Below are 19716 nucleotides of genomic sequence, written 5' to 3' on the forward strand. Positions count from 1 at the left end.
ACCAGGCTGGCCTTGAACTCACAGAGATCTATCTGCCTCTGTCTGCCTCCTGAGTGCTGGGATTAAAGTGTGCACCGTTACTGCTCAGCTTCTTTATTTTATTTTATCTTATTTTATTTTATTTTATCAGCCCAGGCTCTGGCTGAGGATCAGAGTGGTTGAGTTGTTTTTCAGAGCCCTGGGGGAGGGTCCAGCAGTGGCTTAGTGGAGAAAAGCACCTGCTCTTCCTTCCCATCAACCCATGCTCATCCCTACCAGCCCACACCGTGGCAGGAGAAAACTGGCAGTGCAGAGTTACCTTTGACCTCCACATGGCCATCCCATCCCACTCCCCAGCTTCCACACACAGTAACGGAAAACAGCAACACAACCTCTGGAGCTAGCCCAGTGCTTGGGAGGTAGAGGCCGGAGGGTCAGCAGTTCCAGGCCAATGGCCGTGCAGATGGTTTGTAACCGAGGGCTGGGTACAGTCCCAACCGCAGGTGACAAACGGGGACCAACGAAAGAGCCTTCAGCTACATGAGACCCTGTCTCAAACTAGCAACCACAAAAGCAAACAAAACCTAGGGGAGGCAGGTGTGGTGGGTCTCACCTGTAATCCCATTTCTCAGAGGATGAGGCAGGAGAATTACCATGAGTTTGAAGCAAGCCTGAGCTCTACAGTAGCTTTTCAAAAAACAAGCCTCATGCCAGGGCCTGGGATACAAGCCTGTGATCCCAGCTCTCAGGAGGTGATTGCCATGGAGTTGGAGGATAGCCTGGGCTATGCAGCGAGGTCAAAGACATGAAGCCCACTGTGGAATGACTGTGGAGGCTTCTGGATACTTGCTCTGTCTGAGGCAGGCTCTTAGCCAACATCTCCAGCTTGGTTGATGGGGAGAAGGGACCTGGAGATTGTGTGCCACCTAGTGGAGGCGTCTGGAGTTGACCAAAGTGGTTTCCCAGGTCCAGCTACCCATGGCCATCAGAGCTAAGGCTGGACTGTGGAGCCTCAGATATCAGGGCAAAAACTGTTACCAGGCTGCAGCCATAGCTCACCCTGAAGAGTGCTTACCCTAGGTTGGCCAAAGCCAACTCCACAGAAACTGGGCATGGTGGCACATGCCTTTAATCCAAGCGCAGGAGAGGCAGAGGCAGGAGGATGGTAAATTAGAGGTCAGCCTGGCTCCATAGTAATAAGCAGTCTTCACCCTGTGCCATCCTTTCCTTCTCAGGCTGAGAACCTCTTGCTGGATGCTGAGGCCAACATCAAAATCGCCGACTTTGGCTTCAGTAATGAGTTCACGCTGGGCTCGAAGCTGGACACCTTCTGCGGGAGCCCCCCGTACGCCGCCCCAGAGCTGTTCCAGGGCAAGAAGTACGACGGGCCAGAAGTGGACATCTGGAGCCTCGGCGTCATTCTGTACACGCTGGTCAGCGGCTCCCTGCCCTTTGATGGGCACAACCTCAAGGTGCCAGGGACAAGACGGGCAGGGGCAGGCGAGCCTGAGCTCCCATGGTCAGATAAAGAGCTAGGGTGACCCAGGAACCCGCTGCCTGGGGTCCAGCCCCTGGGGTGTGGCCAGCCTGTTAGGGCCCAAGCTGTGACCTTTACTTCTGGTGAATTTGGGTTCTAGTCCTGGCTTGCACCACAGGGGGGAAAATCATTGGAAACTTCTGGGTCATGCCCCCTTTAAGACTTCAAATCCTGTGTCTGTAGGAGAGGCAGAAACATGGCAGGAGGGTGAGCCCCAAAAGCAGTGACAGAAGGCCAGGGTGGGGCTCATTTCTGTGCAGTGCCCAGAATAGGGAAATCAACATAAACCAGGCAGAGACAAAGGGTTACTTAAGGTCAGGCTGGGGGAGGGAGAGCTGGGTGCCCTGCCAAAGGGCTCAGGGATTTTGCTGTGTTTAGTCCTAAGGATGGAACTGAGGCAAGACTACCACTGAGCCATGCCTTCAGCCCATCACTGGGGGATTTTAGGCAGGGTCTCTACCACTGAGCCACACCCCTAGCTTTCTTAGTTGTCGTTCTCTCAGATTTATTTATTTATTTATTATGTATGTTCTGCCTGCATGTACACCTGCACATGCAGAGGTCACCAGATCTCATAGATGGCTGTGAGCCACCATGTGGTTGCTGGGAATTGAACTCAGGACCTCTGGAAGAGCAAGCAGCCAAGTGCTCTTAACCTCTGAGCCATCTCTCCAGCTCAGTTTTTTGTTTGTTTGTTTCTTTCTTTTGTTTTGTTTTTGTTTTTTGTTTGTTTTCAAGACAGGGATTTTCTGTGTAGCCTTGGTTGCCCTGAACTCACACAGCTTTATAGATCAGGCTGATCTTGAACTCACTGAGATCACCCTGCCACTGCCTCCCCGAGTGCTGGGATTGCAGGCGTGCGGCGCTGCTCCCGGCCAGGTATTCTTTTAAAATAAGAATAAAATCTGAAATTAGTAGTGGTGATGATTGTGCGCTCACCAGACAAACTAAAACTCCTCAGAGTTGTGCATTTAAAATTTTCTTTTGTTCTAACATTGTATAGACTAGGACATGCCCGTCATTCCAGCACTGAAGAAGCTGAGGCAGGGGGATGGCACATTCAAGGCCAGTGTGGGCATCTTAGTGACACTCAGTGTCAGGAAGGGTCAAAGGGAGTCGAGGCCTAGGCTCAGTGTGCTGGAAGCCCTGGTTCCACCCTCAGCACCACAGAACAGAGAGCACACAGAAAGATTCCATCTGCATTTTTGGGGCATTTCTACATCTGATCCAGGCAGAAAACAAAAGGAGTGAGCAAAATAGGAAGTCTTTATCAGTTGCTGCCCGGTGCTTGGGAAGAAAGCAGAACTAGATAGCTGGGAAGTGTGGGGTGTGTGTCATCAGCTTGATTTGAAGGTGGTTTTTGTTGTTGTTGTTGTTTTCCTTTGAACTTTTGCTTTGAAACATTGCCAATCTACAGAGACACCCAGTACTTCTCAGGATGGCGGTGCTGGCTGACATCCAGCCCCAGAGCTGGCTCTGTCATCGCGTATGCACGTAGCCTTGTCATGATTGATGGACTGCTGGATAGTTCATTGTAGACACAGTGTCCCTTGGTCCCTAAAGGCTGCAGTGGTTATCTTCTGAGCTAGGGAGATTTTCCTGTGGCTGGTCATACACAGGAAATGCAACATTGAAACAGTGCATGCCTCCACCCTAGACATAAATAATGTCTCAGAAATAATCAGCAATGCTCCCAACCCCTCACTGGGGGATTCTAGGCAGGGGCTCTACCACTGAGCCACACCCCAGCCTCTCACTGGGGGATTCTAGGCAGGGGCTCTACCACTGAGCCACACTCCCAGCCCCTCACTGGGGGACTCAGTGATTTGGCCTGTAGCTGGCTTTAGGTCACTTAGTTTTCAGTGTCCCTCAGTCTGTGTGGTCTCATATCCCATGGTGGATTGGTTCCCAGTGGAATTCTATAACCTGGAAGAATTGGCCACAAATGGGAGCATGCAATGAAGCAGGAAATGCCTTTTACTTTTTGTTTCAGGCTGAAGGGCTGAGCCCTTTGACCCTGAGTCAACCCCTCCTTCCATCAAAGACCCCCCTGACACTACCTCTGTGATAGCAGCTCACAGGCTTGCCGAGGCAGACTGTGAAGCACATGAGGTGTCCCAGAGCACAGAGAGAATGGCTCCTGTGGTGGGGTTATCTTTGGGAACTTCTGGTTTGAAGCTAAGACCTTGTCAAAGGGTCAGGCTAAATAGCCCAACTGCCCCTATTGCGCTAGAATCTGCACTTCAGTCCTTTTCTTTCCTATTTGCACGTATGTGTGTGTGTGTGTGGGGGGGGGGTAATGAGTCAGCTCACATTTGTGTGGGTGCTTACAGAGGCCAGAACCAGAGTCACGGAAGGGAGGTTCTCTACTCTCTGATGTGGGTGCTGGGAATTGAACTTAGGTCCTCTGCAGAAGCAGCAATTACCATCAGCTGCTGAGCTTGTCTCTCCAGGCCTGTATCGTCTTGTCCGTGTGGACTCATGTGGAGGCCCCACATTGTTCTGGGACATCTTTCTCAGTTGCTCTTCCACCTTGCTCAGCAGGGCTAGGTCTCTCAGTCAAATGCAGAGTTCACTGATATGCCTGTTCGTGCTGGCCAGCTTGCTTTGGTGATGTCATCTCTGTCTTCAAAGCTGGGCTCAGAGGAGTCCGCCATGCCCACTTGGCCTTTTGGCATTTAGGCCTCTAAATTCCTGTCCTCGTGTAAGCACTTGACCCCTGAGCCATCCTCATGACCCTGTCATGTTCTTTGTGAATACCTCAGGCAAGTCCCTGTTTGAACCTGTGTCTCTAGCCTGGGGTGGGTGGGCAAGGCCATTACAGTATCCACTTGAGGAGCTGGAGAGGTGGCCCAGAGACTAAGAGCACTTGCTGCATTTCTAGAGAACCCAAGTTCAGGTCCCAGAACTGATGGCTTAACAGCCTCCTGCACCTCCAGGGGACTAATGCCCTCTTCTGGCTTCATATGTGCAGATACATGTGTATGTATATACACATATGTATATAACCGTAAAGAATAGCTTTTAAGGGACTGGAGAGATGGCTCAGTGGTTAAGAGCACTGGCTGCTTTTCCAGAGGACCTGGGTTCAATTCCCAGCACCCACATGGTAGCTCACAACTGTCTATAACTCCAATGTGAGGGTATCATAGAGATAAGTATACAAGCAAAACACCAATGCATATAAAATAAAAAAAAAATTAAAAAAAATGCTTTTAAGCCCAGCAGGGTAGTGCATGCCTTTAAGCCCTGCAGAGGCAGAAGCAGGCGGATTTCTGTGAGTGCAAAGCCAGCCTAGTCTGCAAAGTGAATGTAGGACAGACAAGGCTACACAGAGAAACCCTGTGTCAAAAAACCAGAAAAAAGAAAAAAGAGTATCCGTTTGGACTAGGTTTGGTGGCATAAGGCTTTGGGAGGGGAGGCTGAGGTTGGAGGATTATGAGTTCATGGCTAGCCTCATCTACATAACGAATCTTTCTCCCAGACCCTAAAGTAAATAAACATATGAAGATCATTCTCGGAACAGCATGGCTTTTTGGGAGACAGACACTAAGTGGGGGACAGTGGCAGGGTCCCTTCCCGTTGTGAACCTGGTCTTTACTTCCTGTTCGTTCACTCTGGGGCTGCGGATGAAGCTTTCTTTGGTAGAGTGCTAGCTGTCAGGAAGCCCAAGGTTCAGTCCCCACCATTGCATTAATGGGGTATGGTGCCTCGTGCCTGTAATCCCAGAACTCCAGAGCCAGGCAAGATGCTCAAGCATCCTTGGCTACATAACAGGTTTGAGGCCAGTCTAGGCTATGTGGGATTCTGTCCCCAAAATCTGCAGGGGGAGCAGGGGAGTTAAGTTGTTAAAAGAAACTTGAGGTCAGGCAAGGTTGTGGATTGTAGGGGTGGAGGCAGAGGCAGCCTGGACAGCCTGTCCACGAGTGACTTCCAGGACAGCCAAGCTACACAGAGAAACCATGTCTTGAAAAAACAAAAACCACAACAACTCAGGAAAAAAATGAAAACTTCAGAATTGTAGGGTCTTGGAACATGCTCAGCTGACTGCCCGTGAAAATGCAAAGCCTTAAAGCTGGGTGCGGTGGCGCACGCCTGTGAGCCCAGCACTCTGAGAGGCTGAGGCAGGTGGATCTCTATGAGTTCAAAGCCAGCCTGGTCTGCAAAATGAGTACAGGACAACCAAGGCTACACAGAAAAACCCTGTCTCAAATTAAAAAAAAAAAAAATGGAAGAAAATTCAAAGCCTTTCACTCCATCCCCAAGTACCACATACCATGGGCATGGAGGCCCACCTCTGTCATCCCAGCATTCTCAAGGTGAAGCGCAGGGCAGTTCTCGATTACACAGCAGATTCAAAGCCCTGTTCCATGAGAGCCTGTCTCGGAGCAGGCAGAGGGCGTTACAGATGCTACCTTGAGGGCGCCCCATTTCACAGACGAGATGGTGCGGTCAGGAAAGTGCAGCTAAGCGTTCCTTAGTCTATCTTCCGGAAGGTCTGGATATGGGGTTAGGGCAGGCCCCGTGTGCAGAGGTGAGGTGGGGTGGGTGCGGGGGTGAGGCCTGTGTGCCGTCGCAAGCGTGCCCTGCTCTGTCCTCACAGGAGCTGCGGGAGCGGGTCCTCAGAGGGAAGTACCGAGTCCCCTTCTACATGTCCACAGACTGCGAGAGCATTCTGCGGAGGTTCCTGGTGCTGAACCCTGCCAAGCGCTGCACTCTGGAGGTGAGCCCTCGCCCAGGGCCCTCCGAGCCCCTCCTGGCTCCGATTCCCCTGCCTCTTTGCCTCCTTCCCTCCTGCTTGGGCCTGGGCTCAGCGCTGAGGAGGAGACAGACAGCGAGGAGGAGGCTCCTAGGCAGGCCCTGCCACGTCAGTAATTAAGCTAATGAATTCTTAGGATGATTACAGGGTACAGGGGACCCAGATGATGCAGAGGAGGGTGGTAGGGAAGGCTGTGACGGGGGTGGGACGGCTGGCTGAGTCTCAACAAGCCCTCAGTTTGGAGGTGGTCGGCTCGGCGTGTAGTCCGCTTGGAAGATGGGAAGCTCTGTGTCCTGTTTATGGTCTCTTCTTCCTTCTAACACCTGGTCTCCCTTCCTCAGCAAATCATGAAAGACAAATGGATCAACATTGGCTATGAGGGTGAGGAGCTGAAGCCATACACGGAGCCCGAGGAGGACTTCGGGGACACCAAGAGAATCGGTGAGGGTTGAGGAAGCAGATGCCTCAGGCTCAGGTGCACAATGCCACAGACCCAAGGCTGGCAGCCACACCTCTGCTCCTAGCCAGTGAGCTAGGGAGAGCAGTTGAAGGATGTGTGTCCATATACCACGTGGAGCCGTGTGAGCCTGAGCGGGCATTTCTCCCTCTCTGTGCTATCCCAGCGAAGAGCGATGTTCCTGCAGACAGGCTCAGAGCTGTGCATCTTAGGGGAAGGGAGACACGTTTACCAGCACCTGACACAATGTAGTTTTGACTCTGAAGGAAACAAAAACAGGGACTGGAGCAATGGCTCAGCAATTAAGAGGCCTGGCTGCTTTCCCAGAGTTCCCAGGTTCGGTTCCCAGCACCCACACAGTAACCATCTGTAACTCCAGTCCCAGGGGATCCCATGCTCTTCTCCAGCCTCCTAGAGCGCAGGCCTGCAGGGGTGTGCAGATAAACGTGTAGGCTTAGCAGCCATGTGTATAAAATAAATAAATGATTAAAATTAAAAGGTGAGCCGCAGATCAACCCAGCAAGGCTGAGGGTGCCTGTAGTCCAAGTACTTGGGGTCATCCTAAGCTACGTAACAACGCCAAGGCAAGCCTGGCCGACTTGAGATCCTGGATAAAACAAACAAGGAAACAAAAATCAACCCAGGAACCTTCCATTCCACAGCTGACAAAATGGACCACCACAGGAACCTGGCCACATTGTCAGCTTTCATGATCGCAGCTAATAGAAAATACCATTATAAGTCAGACGTGGTGGCAGACACCGGTAATCCCGAGACCCAAGGAGGCAGAGGCAGGTGGATTGCTGTGAGTTCAAGGCTAGCCTGGTCTACAAAGCAAATCTAGGACAGCCAAGGCTACACAGAGAAACCCTGTCTCGAAAAACTAAAATAAATAAATAAATATGGAAGGAAGAAAGGAAGAAAAGACTAATGTAATAATAGTATTTTAAGGCTGGGGGTATGGCTCAGTGGTAGAGCCCCTGCCTGGATTCTCCCAGTGAGGGGCTAATGGTTTGGTTCCGTGTGGCCTGGGGCGTGGAACTTTTAGGTTTGTCTCAGTTTGGTGGTGTGCATTTGTTGACCTTAGCCAGTGTGTCTTTGTGGTTTGAGCAATGGGTCACATGCCTAACCTGGATAGGAACAGGCAAGGGTTAGCAAACCGGACCCATTAGGAAAGGAATATTTTTCCAAGAAAACTTGTATGCTGCTAGAGGGAGAAGGGCAGATGCTGTTGAGAGGCAGAAGGGTGGAAGGGACAGCCTGGGGAAGGAAACTGACCCTTCTCTCCACCGGTCTCCCAGAGGTGATGGTGGGTATGGGCTACACACGAGAAGAAATCAAAGAGGCCTTGACCAGCCAGAAGTACAACGAGGTGACCGCCACCTACCTCCTGCTGGGCAGGAAGACTGAGGTCAGAGGTCATGGCCTCAGGCCGGGGGTGGAGGGATGGGAGCCGGCATCTTGGACAGAGGGCTGAGGTGCCTTGCATGTTTTTCTCTTGCAGGAGGGTGGGGACCGGGGTGCCCCAGGGCTGGCCCTGGCACGGGTGCGGGCGCCCAGCGACACCACCAATGGGACAAGCTCCAGCAAAGGCAGTAGCCACAACAAAGGGCAGCGGACTTCGTCCACCTACCACCGCCAGCGGAGGCACAGCGACTTCTGTGAGTCTGTCTCCCCACCTCCACCCCAAAGTACAGCCCTTGATGGGCCTGCCTTCTTGAAGTCTGATAAGTTAGTTTTCTTTACTGTTGCAGTGTGAAAATAGTCTCAGGAGAGCAGTTGGAGGAGGAATGGGTCTATTTAGCTCAGGGTTACAACCTTACGTGGTGGAGAAGCCACAGCTGCACTCCAGAACAGGAAATGCATGCTTGAGTGGGCATTGGCTCGCTTGCTCCAGCTCTCACACAGGTCAGGCCGCAGCCTCGGGAATGGCGCTGCCCCTGGTGGCCGGACTCTTCCCACCCAATTAACATAACAAAGAGGACACAAACAAGCAACCTAACATAAACCTCTCACTACCTTACAGATGTGTTTGTGGTTTTGTTTTTAAACAAAGCCTTACTTTGGAGCTCTGGCTTTCCTGGTGCTCTCTGTATAGTGCAGACAGGCCTGGAAATAAAGTGCAGGTATTGTGAAGTGTCCTAAGGTTCTGGGGACCTCCTAGGGTCCCCTCTCATGTCTCTGGTGGCCTCAGCTCTAACTGACCCCACCCTACACCAGGTGGCCCATCCCCTGCCCCGCTGCACCCGAAGCGCAGCCCAACCAGCACTGGGGAGACGGACCTCAAAGAAGAGCGGCTGCCAGGGCGGAAAGCGAGCTGCAGCGCGGCCGGGAGCGGGAGCCGGGGGCTGCCCCCCTCCAGCCCCATGGTCAGCAGTGCCCACAACCCCAACAAGGCAGAGATCCCCGAGCGACGGAAGGATAGCACAAGCACTCCTGTGAGTGGCCGGGGCAGGTGGGGGCGTGCCGATCCCCTCCGAGGGCCGAGAGCCACCCGCATCCCCAAAGCTCCCTGGGACTCGAGGATATTCCTTTATTTAACAAGCATTTAGCACATGGCACGTCCTCCACAGACAAATGACACTACAAGCGTGCAGCATTTGCTCAACCTTGCCTCCCCCTATACCCTCCAAAACACACACACACACACACACACACACACACACACACACACACACAGCCCCACACCACAGAAATCACCCCCTAAACCTGGCACAGTACATGCCTTATAATCCCAGCTCTCAGGACCCTGAGCGGGAAAACTGTGCCTCTAAGCCAGCCTGGGCTAGAGAAATCTATCTCAGAAAATAGAAAAAATAAAAGTAATCATTTAGGAAAAAAATAAGGAATTCTTATTAACTAATATTAAAAAATTAATATTTTTTAGCTCTAGACAGACCATATCCCTGCAGTACCCAAAGAGGCCAGAAGAGGGAGTCTGATTTGCATCCCCCAGCTCCCTACCTCCAGAGCCACTGGAGATGGGTGCTGGGAATCAAACTCAGGTTATCTGGAGGAGCAGCAAATGCCCTTAAACACTGCACCGCCTCTTTAGCCCCTGCAATTCCAGCTTCAGGCAAGCTTTAGAAAGGGGTCCCCAATGGCAAGGCTGCAGCACAGAGTGCCTGCTGCTTTGTGGGAGTGTGGTGGGGGAGGGGCGTGCCTGAGGGCACTGAGTGCCGCCCTGAGCCCTGAGTAAGAAGGGCCACTTGGAGGGATCCGCAGGCAAGTGACAGGGGAAGTAGGACTGTTAGTCAGGTGACAGCCCATGGGAGTCTTGGGGAGAAGGGAAGAAAGGGAAAGAGGCTGGAAGTGTAGCTTGGGGTAGATGCTCCCTTGAGTCTGCACACCTCCTGGAGGCAGAAGGATCAGAAGTTCGTTCTCAGCTACATAGTCAGTTTGAACCCGGCCTGGAATACATGAGCTTCTGCCTCCCACAGAGGAGACCAGAGGGCTGGCTCACTGGTTAAGAACACTGGCTGCCCTTGCAGAGGACAGGGGTTCGATTCCCAGCATGGACATGGTAATTCACAACCGTCTGTAACTCCAGTTTCAGGGGATCTGACGCCCTCTTCTGGCTTCTTGAGGGCACTGCATGCACAGACATAAAACACATCACAATAAACAAACAAACAGAAAATGATTTAAAATGGAAACATTAAGGCTGGAAAGACGACTCGGCAGTTCATAGCGCTGCCTGCTCTTCCAGAGGACCTGGGTTCAGTTCTCAGGACTTACATGGTGACTGGCAGCTGTCTGTAGCCCAGTCTTAGGAGGTCAGCGCGGTCTGCCGCCCTCTCAGGCAGAGAAGGATGCGGCAGGGCGGCCGGAGGCCGGGGGCTGTCTCCTTACCTCCTGTCTCCTCTTGGCGTGCCCCCACAGAACAACCTCCCCCCAAGCATGATGACCCGCAGAAACACCTACGTGTGCACAGAGCGGCCAGGGGCAGAGCGCCCGTCCTTGTTGCCAAATGGCAAAGAAAACAGGTATGTGAAGCAGGGGCTGGGCTGAAGGGGAACATGGGAAGAGGGTGAGCACTACGCATGCGCACTCACACGTGATCAAAGAGGACTCGAGGCAGGTTGACAGACCCAGCATCGTGCTACCCCCTCTGGGCAGATCTTGGCCCCGAAGGCGCTGGCCCTCAGCGGGGCGGAGGGCAAGGGCTGCCCTGTCCACCCGCCAGCCTGGGAGCCTAGAGCAGTTTAGAACTAGAGAGAAGCCCAGAGTCCTGCATCATCCGGGCGGGGCAGCCCGAGTGGGAAGCCCCTCTCAGCTGGGGTCGTGATCCTACCATCAGCATGGAGAAGGAAGGATCAAAGTTCAGGGTCAACCTTGGTTGCATAGCTAGTTTAAGGCTAACCTGAGCTACCTGAAACCCTGTTTAAAAACAAAACCCACCTAGGCAGTGGTCTCACGCGACTGTAATCCCAGCCCTTGGGAGGCAGAGGCAAGTGGATCTCTGAGTTGGAGGCCAGCCTGGTGTATAGAGAGAGTTCCAGGAGCCAGGGCTACATGGAGAAACCCTGTCTCAGGGGGAAAAAAAAAAGTGCTGGGGAGGGCTAAGTGGTAGGCTGCCTGCCTCACTGCACAAAGCTATAGGGTCTGACGCCTATAGCCCCCGTGTGGGGAAGGTGAAGGCCAGAGAATCAGAAATGTAAGGCTGACCTGGGCTGTGTGAGATCCTGTCTCAACATAAAAAGGAGGAGGGCTGGAGGGCGGGTCAGCAGTTAAGAGCACTGGCTGGCCTTGCAGAGGACCCAGGTTCAATTCCCAGTGCCTGTGGTGGCTCACAACCATCTCTAACTCCAGTTCCAGGATACCTAATGCCCTCTTCTGACCTCTGCAGGCACCAGGCACACATGGTCACAGGCTCACATGCAGGCAAACACCATGCATTAAAAAAAAAAAAAAAAAGCTAGGCATGGTGGTATACACCTTTAATCCCAGCACTTGGGAGGCAGATTCTCCATAAATTCAAGGCCAGCCTGGTCTACAGAGCAAGTTCCAGAGTTCCAGGACAGCCAGGAATACACAGAGAAACACCATTTAAACAATAACAACAATAAACAAACAAACGACTAAGGAGGCATCACTGGCTCTGCCCCGCTCCCAGGGCCTTCCGAGATGGAGCTATACATGTCGTGAGTGTCAGCATTTGGTGGATGTCAGTGTGATCCCAGACTACTCAGCACGGTTATCAGGGGACAATGCACAACTTCTCCAAATTCGAGTGGCACTGACTGCTCCCAGGTCCCATAACCCCTCCCCCAGGACTTAGTCCACAGAGGACATTCAATGACAAGGAGATTGTCTGGTGTTACTAAATTAATTGAAATAAACTGATAAAGGGGCTTCACTGTCTTCGTCCAGCCACTGCCTAATTACTACCGCCTGCATTCTGGGTAGATCCTACCCCTCTATTTTGCAGCAGAAATGAGGCACAGGGAAGTAGGAAGCTTGTCTAAAATTGTACAGCTGGCTAGTCAAGGAACAAAGATTCCAGAATCCCTGTTTGTAATCAGATGTGACCTGTACGTTCTGGACAGGGAACAAGGCTGAGCTGCAGAGAAGGCCATGGCTTCAATATGAGAGGTTCCTATTTCCGAGACAAAAATCTAAGAACAGGTTCTCTTGAACCTATCGGTGTCCACGCAAGCCCAGGCGTGAGGTCTCTGCCAGCTGCCAGTCTCTCAGCAATTTCCTTGAGGGCATGGCCTACAAATAGCGCAAAGTGTGGGAGCTGGCAACCTGTTCTTTGGGGGCCTGCATGTGACTTCTGGCAGCAATGCATGCTGGGAAATGTAGTCTTCAGCTGCAAGGCTATGTTCATGACACCTACTAGCCCTAAGGGTTAGAATGCCAAGAGAGAAAGGCATGAGGATTCTAGGAGAGGTGTAGTAGCCACTGGGATCTGAGCGGGCTTGAGATCCCTGGGAGGGTACACATTGGAGGTCTAGTGTTACAGTCACAGCACTGCGAAAGTTATCCAACATGGAAGCTGAGCAGGGTCAGGTCTAATTAGAACTTGGATGGGAGAATCAGTGAACCAGTAAAATGATAGGAGGATCTGTAAAGGCCCGACAGCCTTTGGGCTGCCCTCTGACCTGTCTTTCTCTGCCTGTAGCTCCGGTACCTCACGGGTGCCCCCTGCCTCACCCTCCAGTCACAGCCTGGCTCCCCCATCAGGAGAGAGGAGCCGCCTGGCTCGGGGCTCCACCATCCGCAGCACCTTCCACGGGGGCCAGGTCCGAGACCGGCGGGCAGGGGGCGGGAGTGGTGGGGGTGTGCAAAATGGACCCCCAGCCTCGCCCACACTGGCCCACGAGGCCGCACCCCTGCCCTCCGGGCGGCCTCGCCCTACCACCAACCTCTTCACCAAGCTGACCTCCAAACTGACCCGAAGGTGAGCCGCCCCGGATGTGGGGTGTGGGTGTGGGCGGGGTGGAGGGGCGGGGCCTAACCTGTCTCTGCTGCGCCTCCTGCACCTGACCTCTTGAACCTCTGCACCCCTGTCACCCCTCCCACCTCCTCACCCCGCAGGGTTACCCTCGATCCCTCTAAACGGCAGAACTCTAACCGCTGTGTCTCGGGCGCCTCTCTGCCCCAGGGATCCAAAATCAGTAAGTCTGCTGTGCTGTCGATGGTCCCAGCTCTCATCTGCATGGCTGACTCGCGCGTGTGGGTGCGTCCTTGTGTGTGTCCCCCCGAAGAGCTCTGTGGGGGGAGCGGGGTACAGCATCTGTATGTTGCAAGCAGAGGGGTGGGGCAGGGGCCAGCTCTGCTGAGCGACCTGGAGCAAGCCATGTAAGCTTCTCTGGTTCTCATCTGCAACATGAGGAGAGTGCTCACACAAGCTTCCACGTGTGATCGTGAGGGCTCAGGGCATTGAGAACCAGGTTGTTGTGGCGCACGCCTGTCGTCCCAGCACTCTGAGGGGCAGAGGCAGGAGGATCTCTGAGTTTGAGGTCAGACTGGTCTACAAAGCAAGTCTAGGGCAGCCAAGGCTACACAGAAACGCTGTCTCAAAAACAAAACGAAAAACTTGAAAGCAGAGAGGGCGCTCTGTGGAAAATGCTTTTGAGTATGTTACTGAGACATCACTCATTGATACCTCCTGTGTGCCTAGCATGGCTAACAAAAATGTAAAATATCTCTACCCTGACACACCTACTAACAGAGGACAGAAGGTGACACACATAGGCAATGAGTTAATGAAAGTGCTTATGGGAAGAGTCCTATAGTCTCAGGCTGAGGCAGGATTCCAAGTTCAAGGCCAATCTGGATATAGAAGGAGACCATGTCTGAAGTTTACAAAAGAATAGAGCAAAGTGTCTGAGGAAGGGAAGGGCATGGCTCAGCTGAAAATCACTAGCCTAGAATTCCTCCAGAGGGGCTGGGGCCATGGCTCCGCAGTTGCGAGCTCACTAAGGAAGGTGTCTGTCATTGGAATACCTGTGTCACTGTATATGGCTGTGTGGGTGTGATCGTGCCCTTTTCTGTGTAGATGAGTCTGCCTGCCCTTTTTCATCTTCCAAACCCTTCAGTACTTCTCCTCCCACCTCCACTAACCATTTCTGTATGGAGCCCACTCTGGAAGGAAGGGATCACGTCTAGACGGCTCTCTCAGCAGCCAGCAGGCAGGAGAGCAGAGCCCGGCAGGGTTTCCTGGAGTGCGGTGGTAGTGGGGGGGAGGGGCTTCTTATGTCCAGATTCACACTCTGCTGCTACCTCCTCTGCTAGGGTCGCAGACGAACCTGAGAGAATCGGGGGACCTGAGGTCGCAAGGTGAGTAAGGTTCCTGCCCTGCCCGCCTCTACACACCCTTCCTAAGACCCCCTTCCGTGCCCTAAAGCTAACTGCTGGGATACTATGGGCCCTTCCAGCCTTTCCTGAGGCTCGTTTCTGCCGCTCTGGCCTTGTCCCATCTGCAGCCTAGAGTGCCTCCAATGCTCTCGGCCCTTCTCTTACCATTGCCTCAGGATGGAGGCCAGTTTGACCACGGAAAACCTAAGAGCACCCCTGCATACCCAGCCTGTAAATACTTAGGAAAGCCTTTCTTGGGCACTCCTACTGTATTCTGCCATTCTGGGACTTAAGAGGCCATAGCCTCTGTAAAACAGATATCACTGTGCCATAAAATGTTATATCCAGAGGGCTGGAGAGATGGCTCAGAGGTTAAGAGCACTGGCTGCTCTTCCAAAGGTCCTGAGTTCAATTCCCAGCAACCACATGGTGGCTCATAACCATTTATAATGAGATCTGGTGCCCTCTTCTGGCATACAGGCATACATGCAGGTAGAACAGTATATAAATAAACCTTACAAAAAAGTAAAAAAAAAATGCTATATTCAAGGTGGCTCTGGTTTCATAGGTCTGCTAATCCCCGAAACTTAGAGGCTGAGGCAGAAGTAATGCAATTTCAAAGCCTGCATATATATGCTATAAAGAGCTCAAGGCTAGCCTTAGGTAAATTAGTGAAATCCTATCTGTAAATTGTAGAGAAAAAAAAAGGAGGGGGGATGTAGCTCATTAGTGGAGCCCCTGCCTAGAATCCCCCAGTGAGGGGCTGGGGTGTGGCTCAGTGGTAGAGCCCCTGCCTAGAATCCCCCAGTGAGGGGCTGGGGTGTGGCCCAGTGGTAGAGCCTCTGCCTAGAATACCCCAGTGAGGGGCTGGGTTTGTGGCTCAGTGGTAGAGCCCTGCCTAGAATCCCCCAGTGGGGGGCTGGGGTGTGGCTCAGTGGTAGAGCCCTGCCTAGAGTCCCCCAGTGAGGGCCTGGGTGTGGCTCAGTTGTGAGTGCTTACCCAGCCTGCCCTAGACCCTCCTTTGAAGCCCCTCCAGGCAGCTTTACAGCGTGCTCCCCGCTGCTTAATCCGGCCGGTTCCGAAGCTCCAGTGGAAATGAGAGCCATCCTAGGAATTCTCAGGACTTCTCATTGGCTGGGTCTAGGTCACAAGTCCACCTCTAAACCAATGCCTGTGACCAGAAGAGTTAGAGCTGTGATTGGTCAGTTTTGATCATGTGCTTATACCTGACCTACGCTTTTAATTATCCTAAACCAAAGAACAGACTTTTTTTGAGACTCAAAAAAAAAAAAAAAAAAAAAAAAAGTAGCCAGGCATGGTGGCACATTCCTTTAATTCCAGCACTTGGGAGGCAGAAGTAGCAGATTCTCTGAGTTCTGGATTAGGCTGGTCTCCATAATGAGAGCCCAAACTTCTCCCCCAAAACACAGGACACAGCTAGGGTGCCAGGTCACTTGCCATCTGAACCCATTTCTTACAGTCCTGTTGCCGAGAAGCCAGCTGTCTTTTGGCCCGTACTGTTGCTGACGTTGTCCTGTGACGGAGATGGCGGGAATCTCAGAGACAGGGGTGGAGGTTGGGGGTCCAGCTGCAAGGGAGGCTGGGAAGTGCAGACCCAGGGCACTTCCATGTCCCTGTGCAGGTGGTGGGGTGGGGTGCGCCCCCCTCCTCTGCCCTGCCTGACCTCTGCTGACCCCTCCTCAGTTGCCATCTACCTTGGGATAAAGCGGAAACCGCCCCCCGGCTGCTCCGATTCCCCTGGAGTGTGAAGCTGACCAGCTCTCGTCCTCCTGAGGCCCTGATGGCTGCCCTGCGACAGGCCACGGCGGCCGCCCGCTGCCGGTGCCGCCAGCCGCAGCCGTTCCTGCTGGCCTGCCTGCACGGGGGTGCGGGCGGGCCCGAGCCCCTGTCCCATTTCGAAGTAGAGGTGTGCCAGCTGCCCCGGCCCGGTCTCAGGGGCGTCCTCTTCCGCCGCGTGGCGGGCACCGCCCTGGCCTTCCGCACTCTCGTCACCCGCATCTCCAACGACCTTGAACTCTGAGCCACCGCCGCCACCACCACCACAGCCCCGGTCCTCTTTCTTTGGTTCTTTTCACTTCCGCAAGAAGGGAAGGGGACAGAGGGGCTCCCCGTATCATGACTTTCCGTTTCCCTGGACTAGATTGGTGGACAGAGACAGTCGGGGTTATAGGGCATGTTACGAGGGCTCAGCAGGGGGAGCTGGCGACCTCCTGGGGCTCTGGTGGGACCTGCCGCCCACACAGACCTTGCGCTGCTGCTGCAGGGTGCCCGAGAAGACTTTGGGGACAGGAGTGAGAAGGGAAACTGAGGAAATCCTCCCATTCAGGGAGACCTGCCAGGCATAATGACTGGAGACAGAACTTGGGGGCGCAGGCAGTCGGGGAGGGGGGTTTACAGGCAGAAACCTTTCCTTCTCCCCCTTATGCTCGAACCCCCTTCCTGCCCCAGGCTGGCGCCGGGCACTTTGTACAAATCCTTGTATATACTCCCGTCCCTCCGCAGAGGTCTCTCGGGGAGCTGCCGCTGTTCCAGTTTTTAAGTTATTGCCCGCCCTCCTGCCAGCTCCTCACCTGCAGCCTGTTACTCAATAAACAGTAGGAGAGCCCCTCCAGCCCCCGAACCCCTCCCTGGCCGACCTGGGGTTTCCTTCCAGGCCCTTAGCCTGCAGAGGAGCCAGGGAGCTGGGGACTTGACCCCAACCTGTGGTTCTGCTTGCTGAGCCTCAGTTATCTCACCTGCAGAATGGGAACAGTGGGTTTGGAGGGTCAAGGATGACTATGGAAGAGGGTGGAACATCCCGGCCTCCTCTGTGAGGCTCCAGCCTTCTGTCCGGCCCTCCTCTCAGCCACTCGCTCCCCTCTGCTGTATTACACTGGACCCAGAGCCTCTTCCTATTTCAGTAATACATGTATTCAATAAACAATCAATGACTGGTGCCGACTCCACACCAGGCCCAGTTCTGGACATGAGAGACGTACAGAGCCTGTCATGGGAGAGGGGCTGGTAGCCAGAACTACGGACCACCCAGGGTGGAGAAAATGAGGGCGTGGAAAGAAATTCCACAGGCTGTGGTTGTGGCAAAGTCATTACAGCGCCTGCCTGGTGGAGCCCCGGGTTCTAGTCGTATTCTGGGGAAAAAAAAAATGGCTGTGTGTCTGAGATACATGAGACCTCCCCCCCCCCCCAAAAAAAAAAAAAAAAAAAAGATGTTTTTGCAAAAACCTGCCAGATATGAAAAGCAGTTGGGCAGGCTCTGGGTTTGCCCTGGGACTTCAAACCCTGTCAGCTGTCCACCCATCTGGCCAAAGCCGTATTTGTTGGCTTTTGACATTGAAGGCATCAGGCTCATCTTACTATGAAGCCCAGGCCAGCCTTGAACTTGCAGACAGTATCCTCTGTGGGACCTGTATTCCACAAGAGGACTGGCTGCGATCCCCCCACCCCCAAGGGCAGTAGGGAGCTGTAGTGAGATTGTCACCCTGGTAAGAGTCTGGATCTGAAGTGCTGGGTGGGTGGGGCTGGGGGTGTTAGCAGGCAGATGCTGAGGGGCTCAGGAAGTGAGGCAGCTGCTTTACTGAGATGAAATTCTCTGAAACTGCCTTCCTTGATGGCTGGGAGTGGGCTAGGACCAGCAGTGGTGTCTTCAAACAAGGAGGATATTTGCCCAGGACCTGCTAAGACATGTCTGTCACCTACCCTCTAGCTCAGTCCTCCTGGGGACAGCCATGGACCTCAGGTTAAGCTGAAGGCAGGACAGGAATTTCTTAATCTCTAATGACTGATTTTTTTGAAGATTGGCTTATTCTGTGTGAGGGTTTTTATGTGCTGTGTGCATGCGGTGCCCGTGGAGGCCAGACAAGGCTGTTGGGTCTGTGGCCTGGCGTTACACGGAGCTGTGCGTGTGGACTGAACCCATGTCCTCTGCTGGGTCAGCAAGTGTGCCTAACTGCTGAGCCATCTTTCTTTAAGACCTGGTCTTGCTATTTGTCTCTGACTACTCTTGGGCTCTTGGCAATCCTCCTTCCTCAGCCTCCTGAGAGCCAGGATTAAAGGTTGCTGCTACTGAACCTACCTCTAAGGGCTTCCAACCTGTATCCATGTGGGTTCGATCTTTGTGTACCCATGTTTTCTCCATTGGCCTCTGACTCGGAACCCTCTGCTGCGGCTATAGATAGCTGCCATGTGCCTAGTGTTTGCTTTCAGGATCTCCTGTAGCCCTGACTGATCCCAGACTCTTTATAGCCAAGGCTGGCTTTGAACTCCCTATCCTCCTGCCTCCACCCTTCCAAGTTCTGGGATTATAGGTGTAGGGCATTCACTAATGTAGACCAGGCTAGTCTCAAACTCAACAGAGATTCAGCTGCACCTGCCCCTAACTGCTGGGGCTAAGGGGGTAAGGCCCCCCATGTTTCATATGGCAATAGACTTGTTACGTACTTCTCTCCATCTTGAAAATTGCCCCCCTCCTCTGGCTCTTTCCTGAGACCAAATATCCCAAGCCTAAGGACTCTCTAGTGATAGTCAGCCCACACCCTCCATCTGGGAAGGAAAAAGACAGGTAACAGGTGGGCTGAGTGGAGAGGGCAAGAGACGCAAAGTTCATCTGGCAGAGGGCTTGCCTGCTGTGTAGGAAGCCCTGGGTTAGGTCCCCAGCACAGGCTCGGTGGCACACAACTGAAATCCCAGCATTCGGGTGAAAACCAAATAACAAGAAGCTCAGGATCCACCAGTCTCACGGTGGCTCACGCCTGTAATCCCAGCACTCGGGAGGCAGAGGCAGGCAGATCTCTGTGAGTTCAAGGCCAGCCTGCCTGGTCTACAGAGTGAGTTCCAGGACAACCATGGCTGTATAGAAAGAGCCTATCTCAAAAAAAAAGAAAAGAAAAAAAGTTCAAGGTTATTCTTGGCTACATAGTAAGCTGGAGCCCAGCCAGGGCCACATGAGTCCCTTAACCTTGAAGGGTCTCCAGGCACAAGTGGGAACTGTGGCAGATTTTAAAATGGTTCCACTTTCTGTATTATTTGTGGAAGGGTACACCTTTGTCAAGACAAGTCAGTTTTGAGAGTTGGTTCTTCCTTCCACCTTGACACAGGTTCTGGGATGAAACACTATGTGGCTAATGCAGCAAGCTCATTTCAGTTGGCGAGGCTCCTCTG

General features: G+C 53.2%; 1 protein-coding gene across 2 annotated transcripts in view; it reads left to right on the forward strand.

The window, feature by feature from the left end:
- The window catches only part of Mark4 (microtubule affinity regulating kinase 4), a 31139-nt gene extending 13611 nt beyond the window's left edge, over positions 1–17528 (forward strand). The window contains exons 8-18 of one of the 2 annotated variants that reach the window (XM_055615482.1): positions 1215–1451; positions 6120–6239; positions 6617–6716; positions 8034–8143; positions 8237–8393; positions 8953–9170; positions 10615–10718; positions 12860–13138; positions 13276–13355; positions 14476–14520; positions 16243–16585. In XM_055615482.1, coding sequence (XP_055471457.1) covers positions 1215–1451; positions 6120–6239; positions 6617–6716; positions 8034–8143; positions 8237–8393; positions 8953–9170; positions 10615–10718; positions 12860–13138; positions 13276–13355; positions 14476–14520; positions 16243–16307 — 1515 coding nt within the window. In that variant the 3' untranslated portion in view covers positions 16308–16585. Of the gene's footprint in view, positions 1–1214; positions 1452–6119; positions 6240–6616; positions 6717–8033; positions 8144–8236; positions 8394–8952; positions 9171–10614; positions 10719–12859; positions 13139–13275; positions 13356–14475; positions 14521–16242 lie in introns of both variants that reach the window. The other variant, XM_055615481.1, reaches the window with a different exon arrangement.
- Positions 17529–19716: the final 2188 nt, after the last annotated feature.

This window comes from Psammomys obesus, unplaced genomic scaffold (genome assembly GCF_907164565.1).
Source record: "Psammomys obesus unplaced genomic scaffold, mPsaObe1.curated_primary_1811, whole genome shotgun sequence".
Classification (NCBI taxonomy): Eukaryota; Metazoa; Chordata; class Mammalia; order Rodentia; family Muridae; genus Psammomys; species Psammomys obesus.